The 19,561-nt window shown below is 46.1% G+C and overlaps 1 protein-coding gene across 1 annotated transcript; it reads left to right on the top strand.

Annotated features, from left to right (window-relative positions):
• The first annotated feature begins 1,315 nt into the window (after positions 1-1,315).
• dact1 (dishevelled-binding antagonist of beta-catenin 1) lies at positions 1,316-12,251 on the top strand. The gene is made up of 4 exons (XM_072489241.1): positions 1,316-1,968; positions 3,961-4,093; positions 6,688-6,843; positions 10,135-12,251. The coding sequence occupies exons 1-4, from the start codon at positions 1,627-1,629 to the stop codon at positions 12,009-12,011; spliced, it is 2,508 nt and encodes an 835-aa protein (XP_072345342.1). The 5' UTR covers positions 1,316-1,626; the 3' UTR covers positions 12,012-12,251.
• Positions 12,252-19,561: the final 7,310 nt, after the last annotated feature.

Genomic DNA, 19,561 nt, shown 5'->3' with positions numbered 1-19,561 from the left:
TCCCGCCCCATTCTCCAGAATCAGATCCAGTAATACCTCCTTTCTTGGAACGTACTGAAGTAGAAAAGTGTCCTGGCCACACTTTAGAAACTCTCCCCCGCCACCTCCCCTCCCTGCTCTTTCCACTTCTACTATCGCAGTCTACATTAGAACAATTTAAGTTCCCCATTATACCTTGATACACCCCTCTGTAATTCACCGATTATTATTTTGGGTAAGGATTTCAATAGGGACAAGGCGGCAATGTCAAATCTGACCCATGTTTCCGTCCTGCTTATCTGGCGCCGACTTCAAAAAGAGTTAAGTTGGGGAAAGGTTCACCTCGCAGTTTGACATCGAATATTCAACTTCTTTATCGGGAGCAGTCTGCTGTGAACATCATGCGCGATTGTTTATTCTTTCCCTGATCTGTTTTTCGTTACAGCTGAACATTATCAAGATGGCAGAAAATCAACTCAAATCCAGCATCCCGGGGTTTATCTATCTGTCAATGCATTCGGGTGTCTATGATGCTCACATACCCCATGCATCTGAGAAAGCAGCTGGTCCCATATTCCAGTCATGCTAAAATTAAAAAACAAAACAATCGACAGGGTGAATATAATAAAGGAGCCGGAAGAGCAAGGAATGCTGTTAACAAAAATGCCTCTGTGTTTGGTACAGGACATCTTGAATTTATTGCGATGCAGCGGACATGTGTAACAGTGTTTCAATAAGGCCAAATGTGAATGTTAAAATGTACATGTACACACACGATGTGTCTATTTTGTCCACTGCTGTGACCATTGACAGCTACACCACTCTCCCTCCTCCACCCCCCAACCCCTTCACGTCCAATCCTGGGGATGCAGAATCGATGCAACATCCCTTTTGAAAAGTTGCATCTGGCAAAAATATCGCTGATGAATTGGAAACGTGACAGGTCGAGGTGGAAGATTCAATTCCTCCTTTTGACTCATTTCACAGCCTTTGAAACGCCAAGAACTTCTTAGAGGAAAAGAAAGAGAGAAGATAATGTGTTGCACGCAGGGTTATCATTTGAAATGTTGACCGTCCCCCCCCCCCCCCCCCCCGGCCTCCTCCTCCACCCCCCCCCCCCCCACCCCCTTCCTCCTCCACCCCACCCCTCCCAAAGTATTTGTTGTACAGAAGAGGCGCTGTCTCGGGAACCAAGCTGGCCCTTGATGATGTTTGAGGCAGCCGCGCGGCTCTGCTGGACTTCATCAGTTTGATTTAGTCGATTAGAGAGGCTCGGGCAGTGTCGGGGCGGCGGGACGCAAGTTGCGGTGCACACGCACAGACGCCTCCCCCCCCCCCCCCCCCCCCGCACACCGCCTCTGCAGCGGAGTCAAGGCGAAATGGGCAGAGTTGGAGCTGTCAACGGCGGACGCGGCTGCACCATTCTGCACAAGGAGTGCAATCCTGCACAGCCTTCATTCTGACCGGCCCTGATCTGTCACCCCACTGGGACGGGGTGGAGGGGAGAAGAAAGACCCCCTCCCATATACCGGCAGAGTGTTCAGTAATAACAAAGGGAGAGAGAGAAAAACAATAATTAAATTGGGGAGTAGTAGGGGGTAAAAGTGAAGGTTATCATTGGAAAGTGTTCCTGGTTAACCCGATACAATGCTGAAGCAGGCGCCCGCACTCCTAACGGTGCCTGTTAAGGGGGATCGGCATCCGATGCGGCTGGAAGGCGAGTCCCGCAGCCGGGAGAAGGTTGAAACTGACAGCGACCGCAGCCGGACCCGGGACAGGCTGGAAGCCACTCTGGCTGGCCTGGGGGAGCTGGATTTCCTGAAGCACAGGCAGGAATACTTGGTGCGGGGTGCAATGGAACTGTTGAAACCATCGGAACACGCCGCAGTGCTCAGAGACGATGGAAGGAAGAGACCTCAGGGGGAACTCCATCTGACCCTGGAGGAAAAGCAATTAGAAGATCACATTCTCATGCTCAGGAAACAATTGGTGAGACACTAAAACAGCTCCGCGCTAAACAAACTTTAAATATTTACACATTGAGCAAGATTTTTTTGTTTGTGTGTGTGTTGCTGTGGCTTGTCTTCTGCGGATGAAATTGGCCACAATCTTGAAAATGTTATGTGCTGAATGTTAACGAACGCTCTGAGCGCCACGCTTAACATGGTCTGCAGGCAGAAAGAAAGTGAGGGTTGTCTTTTAACTTTTGGGAAGATGCCTATCCTATTGAGAAATCATTGAAATTGTGTCCGCGCCAGGGTCCTTTCATTTTTTGGGGGGGGGGGGGGTGTATTTATTTGAAATGATTTTCCTGCCATTTTAACTGACGGTGCCTAATGTCCAGTTCATTGGCTCCACTGGTTCAGGCACTCCAGGCTCCAGTGGGGGCCAGTAGCGGGTAAAAAGCGGGTGAGGACCGAATGATGAACTTTCAATGGGAACGGGATGAATAACCGAACGGATGCGATACTGTAATAGAAGGTGTAAGATAGGCTGAGCTGCTCCTGAACGGGAATGAGTTCGATTATAGAGAGACTGGGGGCTTTGAAAGGCAGAGAGGGAGGAGAACTGACTTTTTTTTCAAATGCAGTAAATTAACTTCCTGCTCACGAAATAAGCAAAAAGAAAATCTAATCTCTTCAGAAGAGAAGTGCAGCCGCATGGTTTAAAGCCCCTCGGTCCGTTACAATGGACACCGAGTGACTGGAATTAACTTTACAAGCAAACCAGGGGGCTCTCCTGCAGAGCTGGGAGGGCTGGAACTCTGTTTATATTAACTGATCAGCTGACTGAAATGAATCATTCTCGGCGCTTTGCAACAGTGTTTCTGCACCCAGGGTAGAACAATAGACCTGAGCTATAACGGAGCAAAGAGCGAGTTATTGCACACACCCGTGTCCCCTCAGTTACTATTCCACTGGCTAATAACATCCGAGAGCTTTTATTTTAATTGAGCCTGCTGTTTTGGGGCGTGTTTGCATAGCGCCCTCGATATTTTAAAATAAAAAATGTGAGCCTCATTCTCTCTCACCTAGAGCATTTTTTCCTGTGGTGTGTGCGTGTGAAAGGTTGCATTTCCAGCTCATCGGTGCACCGTCTGGGTACAGTGGCTCGTTAACGCTTTTTTTAAAGTGAGTTTAATTCGATCATATTTAATATGGTCAGAAATGATCGGCGAGCCCATTGCCAATGCTGAGTCCCCAGGTTAATCAATCACACTGAACTTTCTGTCAGGCCGGATTCACAAGGGATTGAGTTTCATTACGGATGGAGGAGGTCTGAATATGGTCTTTGCTACAAAAAAAAAATCCTTTAAAAAAAATGAAAGCTCATATTGATATTGCCTCTGGAATACCTGGATAATAAAGCTGTTTTAAACCGGGGAACAGTTACCGTTAACCATTACCTCCCATCAGCTTGTGGATAAATCACCCATCCTAGTGGCAAACTGCCAAAAAAAATGAAACACGCTCTCTTACAAAGAATTTCAACTTGTGCCTTTGGAGTATTTTCATTTGACTCAGTGGTTGCTTTATTGCAGGGCCCTCTCCCCCCCACCCCCTCCCTCCTGCATTCAATGATTCTCCAGAGGGACTGCAACTACATTATCACATTTTTCAAAAAGATCTTTATGACCAGCTTTTTTTATTCCCGCAGTTCAATAATAAAATGTCTCGGCGCAATAATTAACAAAGTACAACTTAGTTTCTGTAACAAAAATGGAAATAGTCGTCAATGTTACACTGCTGTTAAGTCAGTGCTGAATTCAGTGCAATTCCCCCCAGGAGGCACACTATGTGGCTGGAATGGTGGAAGTCAAACACAATGAATGGACACAATCAGGAGCATTTCTGAGCATTCTCTGAAAATTGTGGCAATGCTTGAATCCACTCTTCCGCAGGTCTCGAAGAGAATGTGGTCTGACTGCACTGCAGTGAGTTCTGCAATTGATTAAAATAAGTTGCTCCTCAATCTTTTCAGAATTGTTTGAGGAGGAGAGATGCCGGCCTCATAAATCAGCTCCAGGAGTTGGATCGACAGATCAGTGACCTTCAGCTGGATGCAGAAAAGAATCCAAATGACAACTTAGAAACAGACAGCCGACCAAGCTCAGGTCAGTATCTTTATGGTCGATAGCTAAATATACATTTCAAAGGACGATTTGCGTGAAGAAGAACATTAAACCCTTGGAATACTAAATAAGCTCTGCAGCCATCAGGTTTGTTTCTTAGTACAGCTGATGCATGCTGTTTCAAAATCCCGAGATCTAGAATCAGCCATCAGTATGTACTTAACAGTGTTCACAGAATAAAGTGAGACATTTTCTATTGCCACTTCCCTTTTCTGTGCACACAGACATCACACAGTTAAAACATGATGAGCTAATGTCCCGCATTGGCGGATAGAGTTACATTTTAATATATTTTTTAGCAAAATGTTTTGTGCTGTCCAAAACGATAGTATAATTGTAATCTTTGTACACCTACGTAGATTTTCCCTAAAGAAAGAATATGCTGCACCACCTTAGATGTTATCAGGAAATCCTACAGGCGTTGAATTACTTTTGAAGCATAACCACTATTGTTATGTAGTGAAATAGAACACGCCAAAGCATCACAAGCAACAATGAGATGAATGGCCGGTTACTGTAGTTTGGGGTGTTGGCTGTGGGTTAAATGTTCATAGAATTTATCATAGAATTTACAGTGCAAAAGGAGGCCATTCGGCCCATCGAGTCTGCACTGGCCCTTACAAAGAGCACCCTACTGAAGCCCAAGTATCTACCCTATCCCCGTAACCCCCACTTAATATTTTTTGGACACTAAGGGCAATTTAGCATGGCCAATCCACCTAAGCCGCACATCTTTGGACTGTGGGAAGAAACCGGAGCACCCGGAGGAATCCCATGCAGAGACAGGGAGAACGTGCAGACAGTGACCCTGCCGGGAATCGGACCTGGGACCCTGGAACTGTAAAGCAACTGTGCTAACCACTGTGCTACTGTGCTGCCCCGTTGGCCAGGACACTGCGAGAACTCCCTGCTCTTTTTCAAATAGTGTCATGGGATCTTTTCATATCCACCGAGAAGATAGATAGAACCTCTCTTCAACATCTAATCTGAAAGACAGTAATTCTAATGGTGCAGTGATCTCACAGTCTGGCACGGAATTGCTAATCCGGACTACGTGCTCCAGTCCTGGAGTGGGAATTGGGCACATGATGTTCTAACTTGGAGGCTACCTTAAATTACAATGTCTCCTTTCCTCCCTTCAGTTTTCATCGGATTTCCCCCCCCCCACCCCCCCCCCCCCCCCCCACCCCCCTCTTTTTTTAACAAAAGTTCTATATTGAGCATCCCAATGGCTTGGTAAGTAAGTGCATTCTCCCGTGTGTTATTAACCTACCCAGAGCTAGATATCTCAAAGATCCTGTATTTCATCCCTGGTTTGTTTTCATCAACTGATTTTGCCTTGTAAAGGTGTGACTGTTGGTAACAGTAAACCCCATAGTGGGGTAAATCTGGTCCTCTTTCCCTGCCTGATCACTATCATGCTGACAAGAATGTAAGTGTTGACATCAAGAGAGGACAGAGTAAGACTTGGTTGTCATGCTTTTATGTTCGGATAGCCTGCTGACACAATCTGTCAAGGCTCACAAATGAAGAACAGTCACTTGGTTGAGGTATCAGTGATTTGCCATTACCCCATTGGTCTGTATAAGCAGGCCTTGTAGCACAATGGTAGCGTCTCTACACCAGAAACTCTGGCTTTGGGTCCACGCCAGGTCTTATTGGCCAACGCAGTTCAATGGGTGGGTAATCAGCTCGGGAATCCCTCCACCACTTCATCCCTACTACCTCCCAAAGGGTAAAAACCCTTGAAGATATGCTTCAAAAAATGGAGGTGTATCCCAGCATGTCTCAGTGCTTTCAGGAGAGAGGAAAGTGGTTACAGGTTGTGGAAATTCTACAGATGGTAAAACAACTATAGAAATTTACATAATGATTATGTTGCAAATAATAATGTTTATTGTCAAAAGTAGGCTTACATTAACACTGCAATGAAGTTACTGTGAAAAGCCCTGAGTCTCCACACTCCGACGCCTGTTCGGGTACACTGAGGGAGAATTCGGAATGTCCCATTCACCTAACAAGCACATCTTTCGGGACTTGTGGGAGGAAACGGGAGCACTCGGAGGAAACCCACGCAGACACAGGGAGAACGTGCAGACTCCACACAGACAGTGGCTCAGCCGGGAATCGAACCTGGGACCCTGGAGTTGTGAAGCAACAGTGCTACCCACTGTGCTAATATATTTAGTTTTCTTTAAAGATTAAACCACCTTTGACTTTAAACAGTTATATTTGTTCAAAGTAAATATGAGTGTTGCGAAGATTGCAACAAAACTTGTATACATACAAGATATCTGCAAGTAATCATTCTTAAGATTTATGTAGTTTGTAAGAAGGCATTCTACAAGTTTAGAGAAGTGCAACTTTGTTGATCCTCTTTCATTGCCCTATTCAGCATTCCTAAAGAAGCTTAGGCTTATTTTCTTTCCAAAAATAAATTCTACATGGATATGGAGTTTAATCCAAATGATAGTTTTTGTATGTCAGTGAGCCATTCAAAACCACTTATGACTTCAATGAATGTTTGTCAGTGAACTTGCATATTGAAAATGCCAATGTGCTTTCTGTCTCAACAGGTTTTTATGAATCAAGTGATGGGGCTTCAGGATCACTTTCGAACTCCTCCAATTCTGTTTTCAGTGAATGTTTATCCAGTTGTCACTCCAGCACCTGCTCCTGCTCTCCACTGGATCCACCACTGAGCATCACAGATGGACGACCAAAGTCAGCAGGTAAGAGGCACTTTAGAGGAATTCAAGCCGAACTAATGAGAGTAATACGATTGAAAATCTGTCACTGAGCTTATAATCTGGCTTGGTACTACTGAAATGGAGTTGATTGTGTCTTTGGTGCTGTGACAATCTCACCCTTGCTACAATATGTTTATCCAGCAGTTCATTCCCAAAAACACTAAATTCACCAAAAGTTCATTTCATTGAGTGATTTGACGTACTTTATAGAAAGAAAACCAAAACTATTGGCTGAAATTATATATTTTTTTCAAGGCATCATTTCGCGCAGATCTGTGTTTGGAAGCAAATGACGATGTCAAATGTTTACTCCATCAACAAATTGCACATTAGTGAGCATAAATGCCCAGTTGCCAATGGTAAACACTTGAGATTTATATACTCTCAAAGATCAACATTTAACATTCTCCCCGTGTCTGCATGGGTCTCAACCCCACAATCCCAAAGATGTGCAGCGTAGGTAGATTGGCCCCTTATTTGGAAAAAAAAATGAATTGGGTACTCTAAATTTATAAAACAAAAAGATCAACGGTTAGACAATTGAGTGCCAAGCAGGACAGGTGGTTTTATCTAACTTGAGTCCTGCATTTGGGCGGATGAGTGTTGAAGAAGCTTGCAGCTCAAACTGTTCTAACCTTTTGATTGGAACTATCTACTTGTTACATGGATTGGCAAATACGTAATTGGCAATCCCTACAGTTAATGTTAATTCAGGATACTAAGGTTTGGAATTGAATGGCATAACTGTGTTTATAAAGAAAATCTATCCAGCCATCCAAAAGAAATTGGAGCTGAATTTATTGCTCCAGTCGTGTCATCCTCTGGTGGGATTGGAAATACTTGGGGATCTAGTGCAAGTTCATGGCGGCCGGCAGAACCCAATCACTCATTGGCAGCTGAACTCAATGACATGTTGGTCGGCTGAAATTTATCCAGTGTTGACTGGCTGAACTCGATCACGTGTTGGCCGGTTGAATTCAATCACGCGTTGGCCCAAGTGAATTTAGGATCACAGGATGAATTAGCCCATTTAAAGTGCCTGCGAAGTGAGGCCACATTTTTTCACTTATCCTTTAAGAGGGTGAACCTCTGCTGCTGCAGTGAGCAAGCCCACTTTAAGGGCCTGACCTTCTGACTGCCAAAGGTCAGCTTCCTGAAAGAGACTCCACTCCCCACACCTCTTAAACCAGACCCCTGGAACTTCAAATTCTTTAGGCTGGATCAGAACACAACGAAAGGCTAAATGTCCGTGCAGGTCAGAGCCACACTGACATCAGCTGAGGTAGATATCCTTACGGTTGCCAGATTTCATGGGATAGGTTTCTGCAGTGACAAGGATTTTTCATGCAATTCAGAAAGCGCAGCTAAATCATGGAAAATTCTAGTTTAAGTTGCTTTAACAGGCTCATTAACAAGCCTAATTACCTTCCCGCCACGAGTGGGTGACTTTCCTGTATAGGCAACATCCCACTCCCAAATTTAATTGTGGGAAGCTTTCCCGCTGTTGGCAACTTGCCCTGCGACTTAAAAAAAAAAGTATTTCATGGGATGTGGGCGTCGTTGTTGTTTAACTCTAATTGCCTTTGAACTGAGTGGCTTGCTGTGCCATTTGAAAAGGTAGTTAAGAGTCAACCACATTGCTGTGGGTCTGAAGTCACCCTGTAGGCCAGACCAGGTAAGGACAGCAAACTTCCTTCCCAAAAGATCATTTGTGAACGAGATTGGTTATAACAGCAATCAGTGATTGTTTCAAGATCATTGTTGCTGAGACTTGCTTTTCAATTCCAGATTTTATTTGATTGAATTGAAATCCCACCAGTTGCCCTGGTGCTACTGAACCCGTGTCCCCCAGAATATTAGCCTGGAATTCGGGAATACTAGTTCAGTGACATTACCACAATGCTACCATCTCAGAATCACTGAATTGTTCCGGCGTGGAAGGAGGCCATTTGGCCCATCCTGTCTGCACCAGCTCTCCAAATGAGCACCATGACTGAGTGCCAGTCCCCCTGCTTTTTCCCAGCACCCCTGCATATTGTTTCTATTCAAGTAATCATCTTGTACCCTATTGAATGCCTCCATTGAACCTGCCTCCTCCACACTTCCATTCCAGACCCGAACAACTCGCTGTGCGAAAAAGATTTTTCTCATGTCACATTTGCTTCTTTTGCTAATCACTTTAAATCTGTGCCCCTTGTTCTTGACCCATTTACGAGCAGGAACGGTTTCTCTCTATCCATTCTGTCCAACCCACTCATGATTTCGAACACCTCTATCAAATCTCCTTAGTCTCTCTCCCTCCCTCCCTCTCTCTCTCTCTCTCTCTCTCCCCCCCCCCCATGTGAATATGCAGATTAAAGAAGATATCTTTCATTTTAAAAATGGCTCTAAGTTAAATAGCAATTAAATTTTACACTGTGGTGTGGTAATAAGCTTCCCAGTATCACTGTTCAGTCACTGGCCCTTGGTTAGCTGATCAGGGAGAAGATTCGCTGCCCCCCACCCCCAGCCACATGTTTCTCGGCAGAGGGAGGCGGCGCGCCATTCGCTGGCAGTGGGATTCTCTGTTCCTGCCACTGTCATTGCGAATTTTCATTGAAGCCAGCCTTTTCCGCCGGGAAAAAGGTGGGCGGGAGTGCGCTGCCGGGGGGACTGGCTGGGACCAGCGAACGGCTGGAGAATTCTGGCCATTCTCAATCTCAGCTTTATTCACTTCATAGTTGAATAGCTTAATTTTCTTTGTCTCGCCTACCATATGAAAAATGGGGGAATTCACTAAAGACACCAGATGGTCATTGGCATCATGATACCATTATAAATAACTTTAGAAGAAAAGGTGACAAAAATGGAGCAAATTAACAAACAAAAGTGCTTTAAATATTTTGTCAACTCTGGCAACTGGTCTCGCAACAGCAAAAGCAGCTGCACTCTTATTTTATTGATGCATTCAGCATTGGACCTCTTTTCACTTTCAACTGAAGAATTTGTAAGTTCTTTGTTTCGGCTTTTAACACAACATGGTATTTCCATCCACTGGACCTAATCCCAGTGTATCATGGAATGAGTCTAGCATCTCTGATAAGCATGAAATGAAGTGTCTTCTTAGCAAAAATGGAACATCTGCTTCTGGGCAGATTCTTCACTGCCAGTTTGTAAAAAGAATGTAAGATGTGTAAACACCCGTAGATTCTGCAAAGCTGAATAAGGGACTTGCAAGTACACTCACCACATTAAACAAAGTGAGAATTTTGACTGCTGCTTTCTTGTTTACAGAGGATTTCATTGGCTGGAGGGATCATGGAGAGGGACTGCTTGATTGCCAGTATACAGGGGTTGTTCGCCGTTCCTTCTCTGCACCGTATTCTAGCTCAGTTGATGTTGCCACTGATGTCCACCCCAAGTATCAGTGTGACTTGATTTCCAAGAATGGTAATGATGTATATCGATATCCAAGTCCTCTGCATGCTGTTGCAGTCCAGAGTCCAATGTTTTTTCATCCTACAACTGGAAGTATTAAAGAGGAGAAGTCCCAATATGGTGTAGGCAACTTGTCAGTGGTACCTCAGTTGGAGCCTGCAAACACTGAGTCTGCTGTTCCAGCCCCTCAGAACAGTTCCTGCACAGCTGTACACCCTTCAGCAATGAAAAGATTGGATAATTACATATTTGGTCTTATTCAGAAGAAAATCCAGCCAGTAAGGCCAAATAAGCCAAGGACCAGCCTGAATACAGACCCACTAAAGGGCATCTTGAGGCAAGGTAGTATCTGTGTCAGACAAATTGCATGCATTTCGCCATGTAGTACTGAATTGAAAGTGTTCAGAAATGTCTATACTCATCCTCCCATTGCCTCCGAAAGCAGTGTGGTGTCCCCGAAGAGGCAACTTCTGAACAATGACAATGCACAAGAGAACAAAAATACACAAACATCTAAAACTGAGTCAACAAATAACCGAATAACTGTTCTCCAGAGTAGTATTAACGAATTGCAGAATAATAGCCTTTTGAAGAAAAAGGCTCATGTGACAAATGGACTATCTGAATGCACTGTGGTTGCAGATTATCAAGAAGAGAATGGTGAGTGTGGCGCTTGTGCACCTAAAGATAATTCATCTCAGTGTGTGACAGCACATGAAGAGAACGGTGTTGTGCAACCTCCTAAAGTGGTATCTCCTAAAAGACCCACAAGGTCACCTCCAATGTCTCTTTCTGTAGAGGAGAAACCACCACTGGATCTCAGGAGTGAAGGGTCGTCAGTGCAGAGCTTAGAAGATAGTGGGCAGCTAGTGAATGCCCAATTCATTCCAGCACACCAGCAAATGATAACATCTCGGAAAGGTACTAAAAATATAAAGATCAGCAAAGTTAAGAGCTCTACATTGAAATCCCAACCACAGTGTGACATAGCTCCTGAAACAAACGTTCAAACCTTAAAACAAAAATCCAAAGCTGTTCAAAAAAAATGCCATTTCTCCACTGATATTGCCTACGTGAAACGAAATGTAAGGAGGCCAGCCTCCAAAGCAAAGAAAGCATTCCATACTATATCTGAGAACAGCATCCTGGCTAGACAGGCTGGGGTTAGATCTGCTAAATGCAGTGGGCAAGGAAGGGAAATTGGTCTGGTCAAGTCCAGATACAAACAAAGAGTTGATTACCGAAAATGGAGATCGCCTGTTGAGGTTTCCCACGAAGAAGCAATGAGACGATTTAGAAGACGCAACAGGAGGGTAGCACTCTGTCATGTGCCCGGTGTATACACCAAGACCCCCCCGCAGAACAATGGCGTTTATGCCTTCAGAGGAAGTGATTCAGAATATTCAGCAGAGTGTGAATCTTTATTCCACTCCACTGTGGCAGACACCAGTGAGGATGAGCAGAGCAATTACACGACCAATTGCTTTGGAGACAGTGAGTCTAGTCTGAGTGAGGTAGATTTTGTTGGGGAAACAACTAGTTCTAGTGACTCTGATGAAAGTGGTGCACTAGTCTGGCCTCAGTTTGCCCAGAATCGTCCAGTGCAAGCGTCAACTGCCGAGCTAAAAAAGCCTCCGCCAAAGGCCTTTGTCAAGATCAAAGCATCACACAACCTAAAGAGAAAGATTCTACGTTTCAGATCTGGTTCATTAAAACTAATGACGACTGTATAAAAGAATATCTGTTGTATTTGTATTGAAAATCAAGGTGGTGTAGGTATATTTTAAGATGGTTATTTTTTTTTCCCAGAACAAAGCATGTATTAAGTTTTTAAAACTATCAGTATTCTATGTGCATGACTATCTAATTGTTTCAATACCAGCACCAAATTGTACACTGCTAACTGTATATAGTACTTGTATATTAATACAATTTGTTTTACGCTCTAATAAATTGTCTACCTTGAATCTTTACACTGTTTTGAAATTTGATTTCACTTTTTCGTTACACCATGACCCTAGCATATTATAGCTTACTATCAGGGATATATGAAAATGTAGCATAATGGGATGGTTCACGTTGATAATTAAAGTCTATCCAAACCAGTTTAAAAAAAATTAATGTAATGTTCACCAAAGAGCTAAAACAGTTCTCACCAATACAAGGCAGAGCAGATTTTCATCCATGATTGACATCATTGGCACTCGTACATCACTCATGCAATTAATGTAACCAAAAAGTAAACATAATGTTGGAACACAGAAACAGGAAATTGCAGCCAGCACGTTTGCATTGATTTATTTTCCCTTGAAGATGTCACTTAGTTCAGTCCCACTGTCCTGTTAGGAATGACAGAATATTACAGTGACGTAAGAAGAATTGACATTCTAACCTCATTTGAGGCGGCTACCAGGTGTTACGTCAACTAACACACCTGACTTTTCGACAAAATTAAAAGGAAAGATATAAGCAATGATAGGTCTGACTTTCATTTTTATATAGTGTCAAAATGCCTCAGTTGCTAAGTGCGTCATCAATTACGGATTTAACCTATGCGGTCTATGAGTCCTCTAGCCAGAGTACAATAGGGATATGATTAGCTTGAGAGTCCCACTGTGTAAGGGTCAAGAGAAATTAGGTGAGGTTCCCACTCCTGACCACCAAGCCGTTTCTTCTGCTGATTGTAAGGTCAGTCATGGATTAATGAGGGACTGACTACCACTCACGAGACACAGTCAAGAACTTGATCCCACTTGATTGAGTTACTTGAGGTGCCCAAGGTTGGATATGTACGTGTTTTCAGGAGAGAAAAGGAAAAACTGACATTTTTCAAACAAAATCTTTGAATAAGAAACTGGCATCTTTGTTGCCAGGTTTAAAAAAAAAACTGAGATTCTGAATAAGTATCGGTGATGCATTTGTGATAGAACTGTGTAACTAATTTAGAATTGAACATAGAATCCAGGTAGACATTTCAGTGCCTGGAAGGAGTGCTGCATGTGCGTGTTGCTGTCTTTCAGATGAGATATCAAACCTCTGGTGTAGATGTACAATATCCAGAGGAACTATTTGAAGAAGAGCAGGGGAGCACTCCACAGTTTCTTTAGCAATATTTACCCCTCAAACTAGATTATCTGGTCATCATCCCATTGTTCTCTGTGGAAGGCTGCTGTGTACAAATTGCCTGCTGCATTCCCAATATTACAACAGTGCCACATAGTACATACAGAAGTATTTAATTGGTTATAAAGTGCTTTAGAATGTCACACAAACATAACAATTAGGAGCAGGAGTAGGACATTTGGCCCCTTGAGCCTGCTCCATCATTTGATATGATCATGGCTGATCCGATCATGGCTTCTACTTTCCAATGTACCCCCTATACCCTTTGACTCCCTTGAAGGTCAATAATCTACCTGATTCAGCCATAAAAATATGCAATGACACAGCCTCTGGGGAAGAGAATTCCACAGACTTGTGACCCTTTGAGAGGAAAATATTTTCCTCATTTCCATTCCAATTCTCTTCCCGCACCTAATGCACTAAGGTAGATTTATATCTGTTTCCATGGCTAGTTATTCCTGAAACAGGTCGCTAGCCTGTCGCCAGAGGCTCATAGCTTGAGGGACCCCACTCCGCACCAAGCATGGCCGACCAGGAGTCTCTCCCTCTCTTACTGCCAGCCTTCAGTGTTTTGGAAGGATACGCAACCTGTTTGGCTGCGTTATGAATGCACCTTACTTGACCCAAAGTCCAGAGATGGGACTCAAACACAGAGCTTCAGGCTCAGAATCAGGGAAGCTATCCACTGCACCACAAAATCTCCACTGCATTTTAATGGGAGACTCCTTATTTTTAAATTGTGTCCCTTATCTCTGGTGCCTCCCACAAGGAGAAACATCCTTTTAACATCCATGCGGCCTGTGCATAGAACAAGCAAAGTCAGCGCTACTGCCCTGACATCTTTGACGTTGTGGAAAATATAGAACTGCTTCCAATAGACCCAAAAGCTGCATTTACATACTGCTTGGTCTAATACAGGTAGGGTTAGGGTTAGTGAATTGTGGAACCCTCAAGAGTATTGACAGTCACAGAGATCTAGGTGTTCAGGAACTCACTGCCGGAGGAGGTGGTGGAAGCAGGGACGATAGTGACGTTTAAGGGGCATCTTGACAAATACATGAATAGGATGGGAGTAGAGGGATATGGACCCCGGAAGTGTAGAGGATTTTAGTGTAGATGGGCAGCACGGTCAGCGCAGGCTTGGAGGGCCTGAAGGGCCTGTTCCTGTGCTGTATTTTATTCTTTGTTCTTTGTTCTTTATTCAATCTCCAGTATCATGCCATCCGTCACTAAAACTTGCACCTCGGGAAGGTGGCCGCAAGCCAAAAGCAAAAATACTTTTACATTGCGTGACACCCGCTAGAGTGCACCTACATAATGACTCTTCCTGGCTGCTAATCTTTACAAATCCTAGCAGTTTTACATTCAGCTTACAATACCTCCATTTTGGGATCCTGTGGCGCCAGCATGGGTTTCGCACAACAGCTACAAAATGCTGGTTGTTGTCAAAGTCAGCAGTCCAAATCAACCAAAAAACAGGTCTTCCACCAAATTATCTTGTGAAACCAGCAACTGACAGTTGACTTGCAGCTAACTCCAGTATACAGTGTGCCCACGCCTCAAGAAAAGGGAACATTGACATTTGCTTGTACTGTCACACCGTCAGTATGCAGAGTTGCGACACTTAGCAATACCACTGGCCTAGGTGGCACTGTGCAATACTGAGCTGGCTGAGTCCTGAAGGACCTGTGCCAGGTATGGAGAGACCCAACACACAAGTAAAAAAAATCTACCTGACCGCATCCTCGATAACCTTCCTGTTAAAAATGCATTTGCCCACGACAGCACTGTAACAGTGATTACTGCACAGTCTTGTAGAGATCAAGTACTGTCTTCACACTGAGGATGTGAAAACAACATCATGTTGTGTGGCACTGCCAATGTGACAAATGGGAGAGATTCAGACAGATCTAGCAGTTCAATGACATCCCTAAGGCATGTGGGCCATTGATGGAAGGATTGTATTCTGCCACAATCTAACCTCATGGTCCAGAATGGCTCTCACTCTACAATTACCAACAAGCCAGGGATCAAATCTGATTAAGAGAGTGAGAGGATGCCAGGAGCACAACGATGCACACCTAAAACTGGAGTGCCAACCTGTTGAAGTTACAATGAAGGATGACATGCAGGATAACATGCAGAAACAGCATGCTATAGACAGCGCTAAGTGATCTCACAACCAACAGGATAGATCAGCCCCTGCAAATTCTGCCACATTCAGTCCTAAGTGGTGGTGAACAATCAAATAACTAATCAAGGAACAGGCTCCACAAAACATCCCATCCTCAATGATGGCAGAGCGCAGTGCAAAAGACAAGGCTAAAGGTTTTGCAACCATCTTCAGCCAGATTTGCCAGGTGGATGAACCAGCTCCTTCCAAAGTTCCCAGCATCGCAGATGCCAGTCTTCAGCCAATTTAATTCATTTCACATGATAGAAAAACGGCTGAGGACATTGGATACAGCAAAGGCTATGGACCCTGGCAACATTCCAGCAATAATACTTGTGCTTCAGAACTAACACCACCCTAGCCAAGCTATTGCAGTACAGATATAACATTGACATCTGGAAAATTACCCAGGTATGCTCTTTCCACAAAATGCAGGAAAAATCCAATCCAGCAAATTACTGTCCGGTTCTACTCTCAATCAGCAAGCTGATGGAAGATGCCATTGTCGGTGCTATTATGCAGTTCCTACTCACTAATAATGTGCTCACCAATCCTCAGTTTGGGTTCCATCAGGACCACTCAGCTACAGATCTCATTGCACCCTTGGTCCAAACATGGAAACATGAATTCCAGAAATGAGTTGAGAGTGACTGCCCTTGATATCAAGACAGTAATGTGACATCGAGGAGCCCTAGTAAAAAGTCAATGGGCGCGATCTTCCCAAAAGGAAACACAGTCCCCTAGCGAGCACATTTAGCCGTGTGTTTCCTGGCACTCGCAGTGCAGAGAAACACGTGGCTATTCAACGCTATGTGCATTGAATAAGGGGCTTAAACGAGGAACGTGCGGCCAAGGCCGCACATAGGCCCGTTTTTTACAACGTGAAGCTCCACAAATAATACCCCGACCTCCCTCAGCCCAAACGCAAAACGGAGGGCCACCCAGCCCCCCGCGTCCCCCCAACACCCACAGTGGGCAACCCCAGCCCAATCACAAACTCACAGAAATGCCAACCTGGCACCACCCTGCAAGCTGGCAGTGCTGCCTGGGCACCTTGGCAGTGCCAGGCTGGCACCCAGTTGGCAGTGCCAGGGCACCATCCTACCCAAAGGGCATGCAGCTGGAGGTCTCCACTCCCCTTGGAGACCCTCACAAGTGCCATCCCATCTGGTCCCCATTTGTGAGGACCTGTACCAAACAGCACTCACCCAAGGCAAAGGCATTGAATCCCAAAGCCTCTGGTACCTCGGGAATCTGCACATTAGAGTAAGGCTTACTGCCTCGCTCTAATATACAGGATTTACCTTGCAATGTCTCGCCGGATTGCGTTGAATCCCACGTGACGCTGCATGCCGAGTAGGTCCTGGGAGCGGGGTCTCCCAGCTTTCATTGGCTACGCTGTGCCATGGCGAGATGGCTTTTATGGCACAGCTTGGCTGGAAGATCACCCCAATAAGAATCTCCACTGGCTGAAAAGAGACTGTGAAAGATATTTCGTAAACGCAAGTTATTTGCTTTTCCGAGGTCTGCTGGATCCCAAGACACAGCTGGGCCCTAGCCAGATGCCGAGCCTCTGGACAAGGTTTTCCCAGAGTTGATGCAGATGATAGGACAAAGCCGTGACATTCAGAGAGGGTGTCAGTGACACTCCAGTGACTGTGACATTAATTGGAGGAATTCCAAAACCTTCAGGCACAGGAGATGGTGACAATGCGTAACACCGAGGCCAATACTGTTCGTGACGACTGCAGTGGAAAACCTGGAGCACAACATCCACATCTTGAGTGGTGGTTTCCTAGGCATGGCTCAGTCTGAGGGCCTCGAGATCATATCCCAGTCACAGCGGGGCGTATCCCAGATGAAGGTGGACATTGGCGAGGCACTCCAGAGCATGGCCCAGTCACTGAGGAGCATCGCTGATAACGGCGACACTATGGTGCAGACAATGGGGAGCCTCCAGGACTGGCAGCAACAGATAAGTGAAAGGCCTCTGGAGCTCACTCCAGCTGCCCATCCATGTTATGGAGTCCCCCAAGGCCCACCGGGCACTGTCAAAGAGGAGGAAGCTCTGGAGGCCAATCCAGGGCCTGCCACCAAGGAGACGACGGCGGTCTACATTTCTTCTGAATCGCCCCCTCCTGCCACCAGCTCATCTGAAGGGCAGCGACAGGACAGGGTGGCACAATGACACCGGTGAGTCAGACGGCACCCCCACCCCAGTTCCAGGCCCTCCAGAGGACCTCTGCCAAGGGCAGCAAAGGCCCCAGGGCACAGAAAGCAGACGCCGCCTCCACCTCTGATGTGCATCCTGGAAACACACCTTAACGTAGCAGATTGAAGATCAAAAAGAGTGAGGCACTGGGGAGGTCACTCTGTAGCTGGAGGGAATGGAAATCTGTCACAATAAAATGTTCACTATTAAAACAGTCACAACTCATACATGTGACGCCTCTGTCACATTAATCTTCACTGCGGGCCTGCCTGCACCCTGTACCCTGTTCTTCCTCTCCCTGCGCACCCTCCAGGGCACAGTGGTGCAAGAACTTAAGTCTCTGATGCAGACCCCACCCAGAGGATAGGTGTGAGCGCGCTGTCAGTTTAACGACAGGAATCAGACTTTTGCAAAATCTGCGAAGCACCAGAGCTAACCTCACAGCGAGTTATAATCACACTGCTGCCTTGTGTATTGACCCGCGACAGTGCCAACGCGGGCCCATCACCCTGGAGTGATGGTACATTGACCCTTGGAGGGGGGAACAGGGTGGGCAGGGAGGGACGGTGTGATGGGGGGGCAGAACATGGCGAGGGGTGGGAGGGAAATGGTAGGGAGGGCAGGGAGGGAAATGATGGGGGGGGATTGGGGGAGAGGGATATGCTGGGGAGGGAGTTGAGCTGACAGCCTCACCCATGGAGAATCTGGAGTTGATGAGGGCCTCCCTGGTCCTCCTTGCACTTCGGACCCTTGCCGCTGCCTCTCCTCCATCCTCTGGCTTGTCCTCCAGCCTCTCCTGGTTCACCTCCTCCTCCTCCAGCATGTCTCCCCCCCCCCCCCCCCCCACTGCTGTGCCAGATTGTGGAGGTCACAGCAAACCACAAAGCAGAAGACCCTCTGGACGGTGCTCTGCGGGGCTCCGCCAGAGCGATCCAGGCATTGGAACCGCATTGTCAGCAGCCCGATGCATTCGTGAAGATGGCTGTCTAAATCACCTGCTGCTTGTCCCGAGGAAGCATGCTTCATCAGGTCACTCACTAATATACTCAAAAGCCAGGGGGTTGCCAATTCTGAGTGAATGTGTTCCTAGAGGTTTCAACACATGACCCACCTCCGACTGCCCCCCCCCCCCCCCCCCCATTGTCAGCAGCCTCAATGACAGCAGGGGTGGCAGTTTGGGCCTCATTGCCTCGGTCTCAGCACTCTGCACTGCCATCATCAGCCATGAGCTCAGCAGGTATCCCTTGCCTCCCATGAGCCAACCCATCATCCTGGGGGGGGTCCTCGAAGATACCAGGAATCTTCGAGTTCCCCAGGATGTAGCTGCGTAGTTTGCCCATGAAGCATGCTCCCTGGGTAATGGGCACACACATGCATGATTCGGAGATAGTGGTCGCAAACGATCTGAACATTCGGGGAGTGGAACCCCTTCCTGTCAATAAAGGGCATTCCTTGATGCCCTGGTGTTTGCAGGGCGATGTGCACGCCATCAATCATCCCCTGGACCTGGGGCATCCCAGCAACGGCAGCAAACCCTGCAGCCGGGACATCCTGGTGCGCCTGGTCCATCTGGATGTTGATATAGTTGGATGCCCAGGCAGTCAGAGTACCCGTAACCTTCCGGGTGCACCTGTGGATTGTAGCTTGTGAAATGCCACACAGGTCCCTGTCGAGTCCTGGAATGACCAAGTAGAGTAAAGTTTCAGGTCTGCAGTGACCTTCCTGGCCACTGAGGGCACGTGTCCTCATCCTCCACGGAGTGCCACATCCGCACA

This window comes from Scyliorhinus torazame, chromosome 2 (genome assembly GCF_047496885.1).
Source record: "Scyliorhinus torazame isolate Kashiwa2021f chromosome 2, sScyTor2.1, whole genome shotgun sequence".
Classification (NCBI taxonomy): domain Eukaryota; kingdom Metazoa; phylum Chordata; class Chondrichthyes; order Carcharhiniformes; family Scyliorhinidae; genus Scyliorhinus; species Scyliorhinus torazame.
Note: the sequence above shows the minus strand (reverse complement) of the source record. Positions and strands in the feature narration are given on the sequence as shown.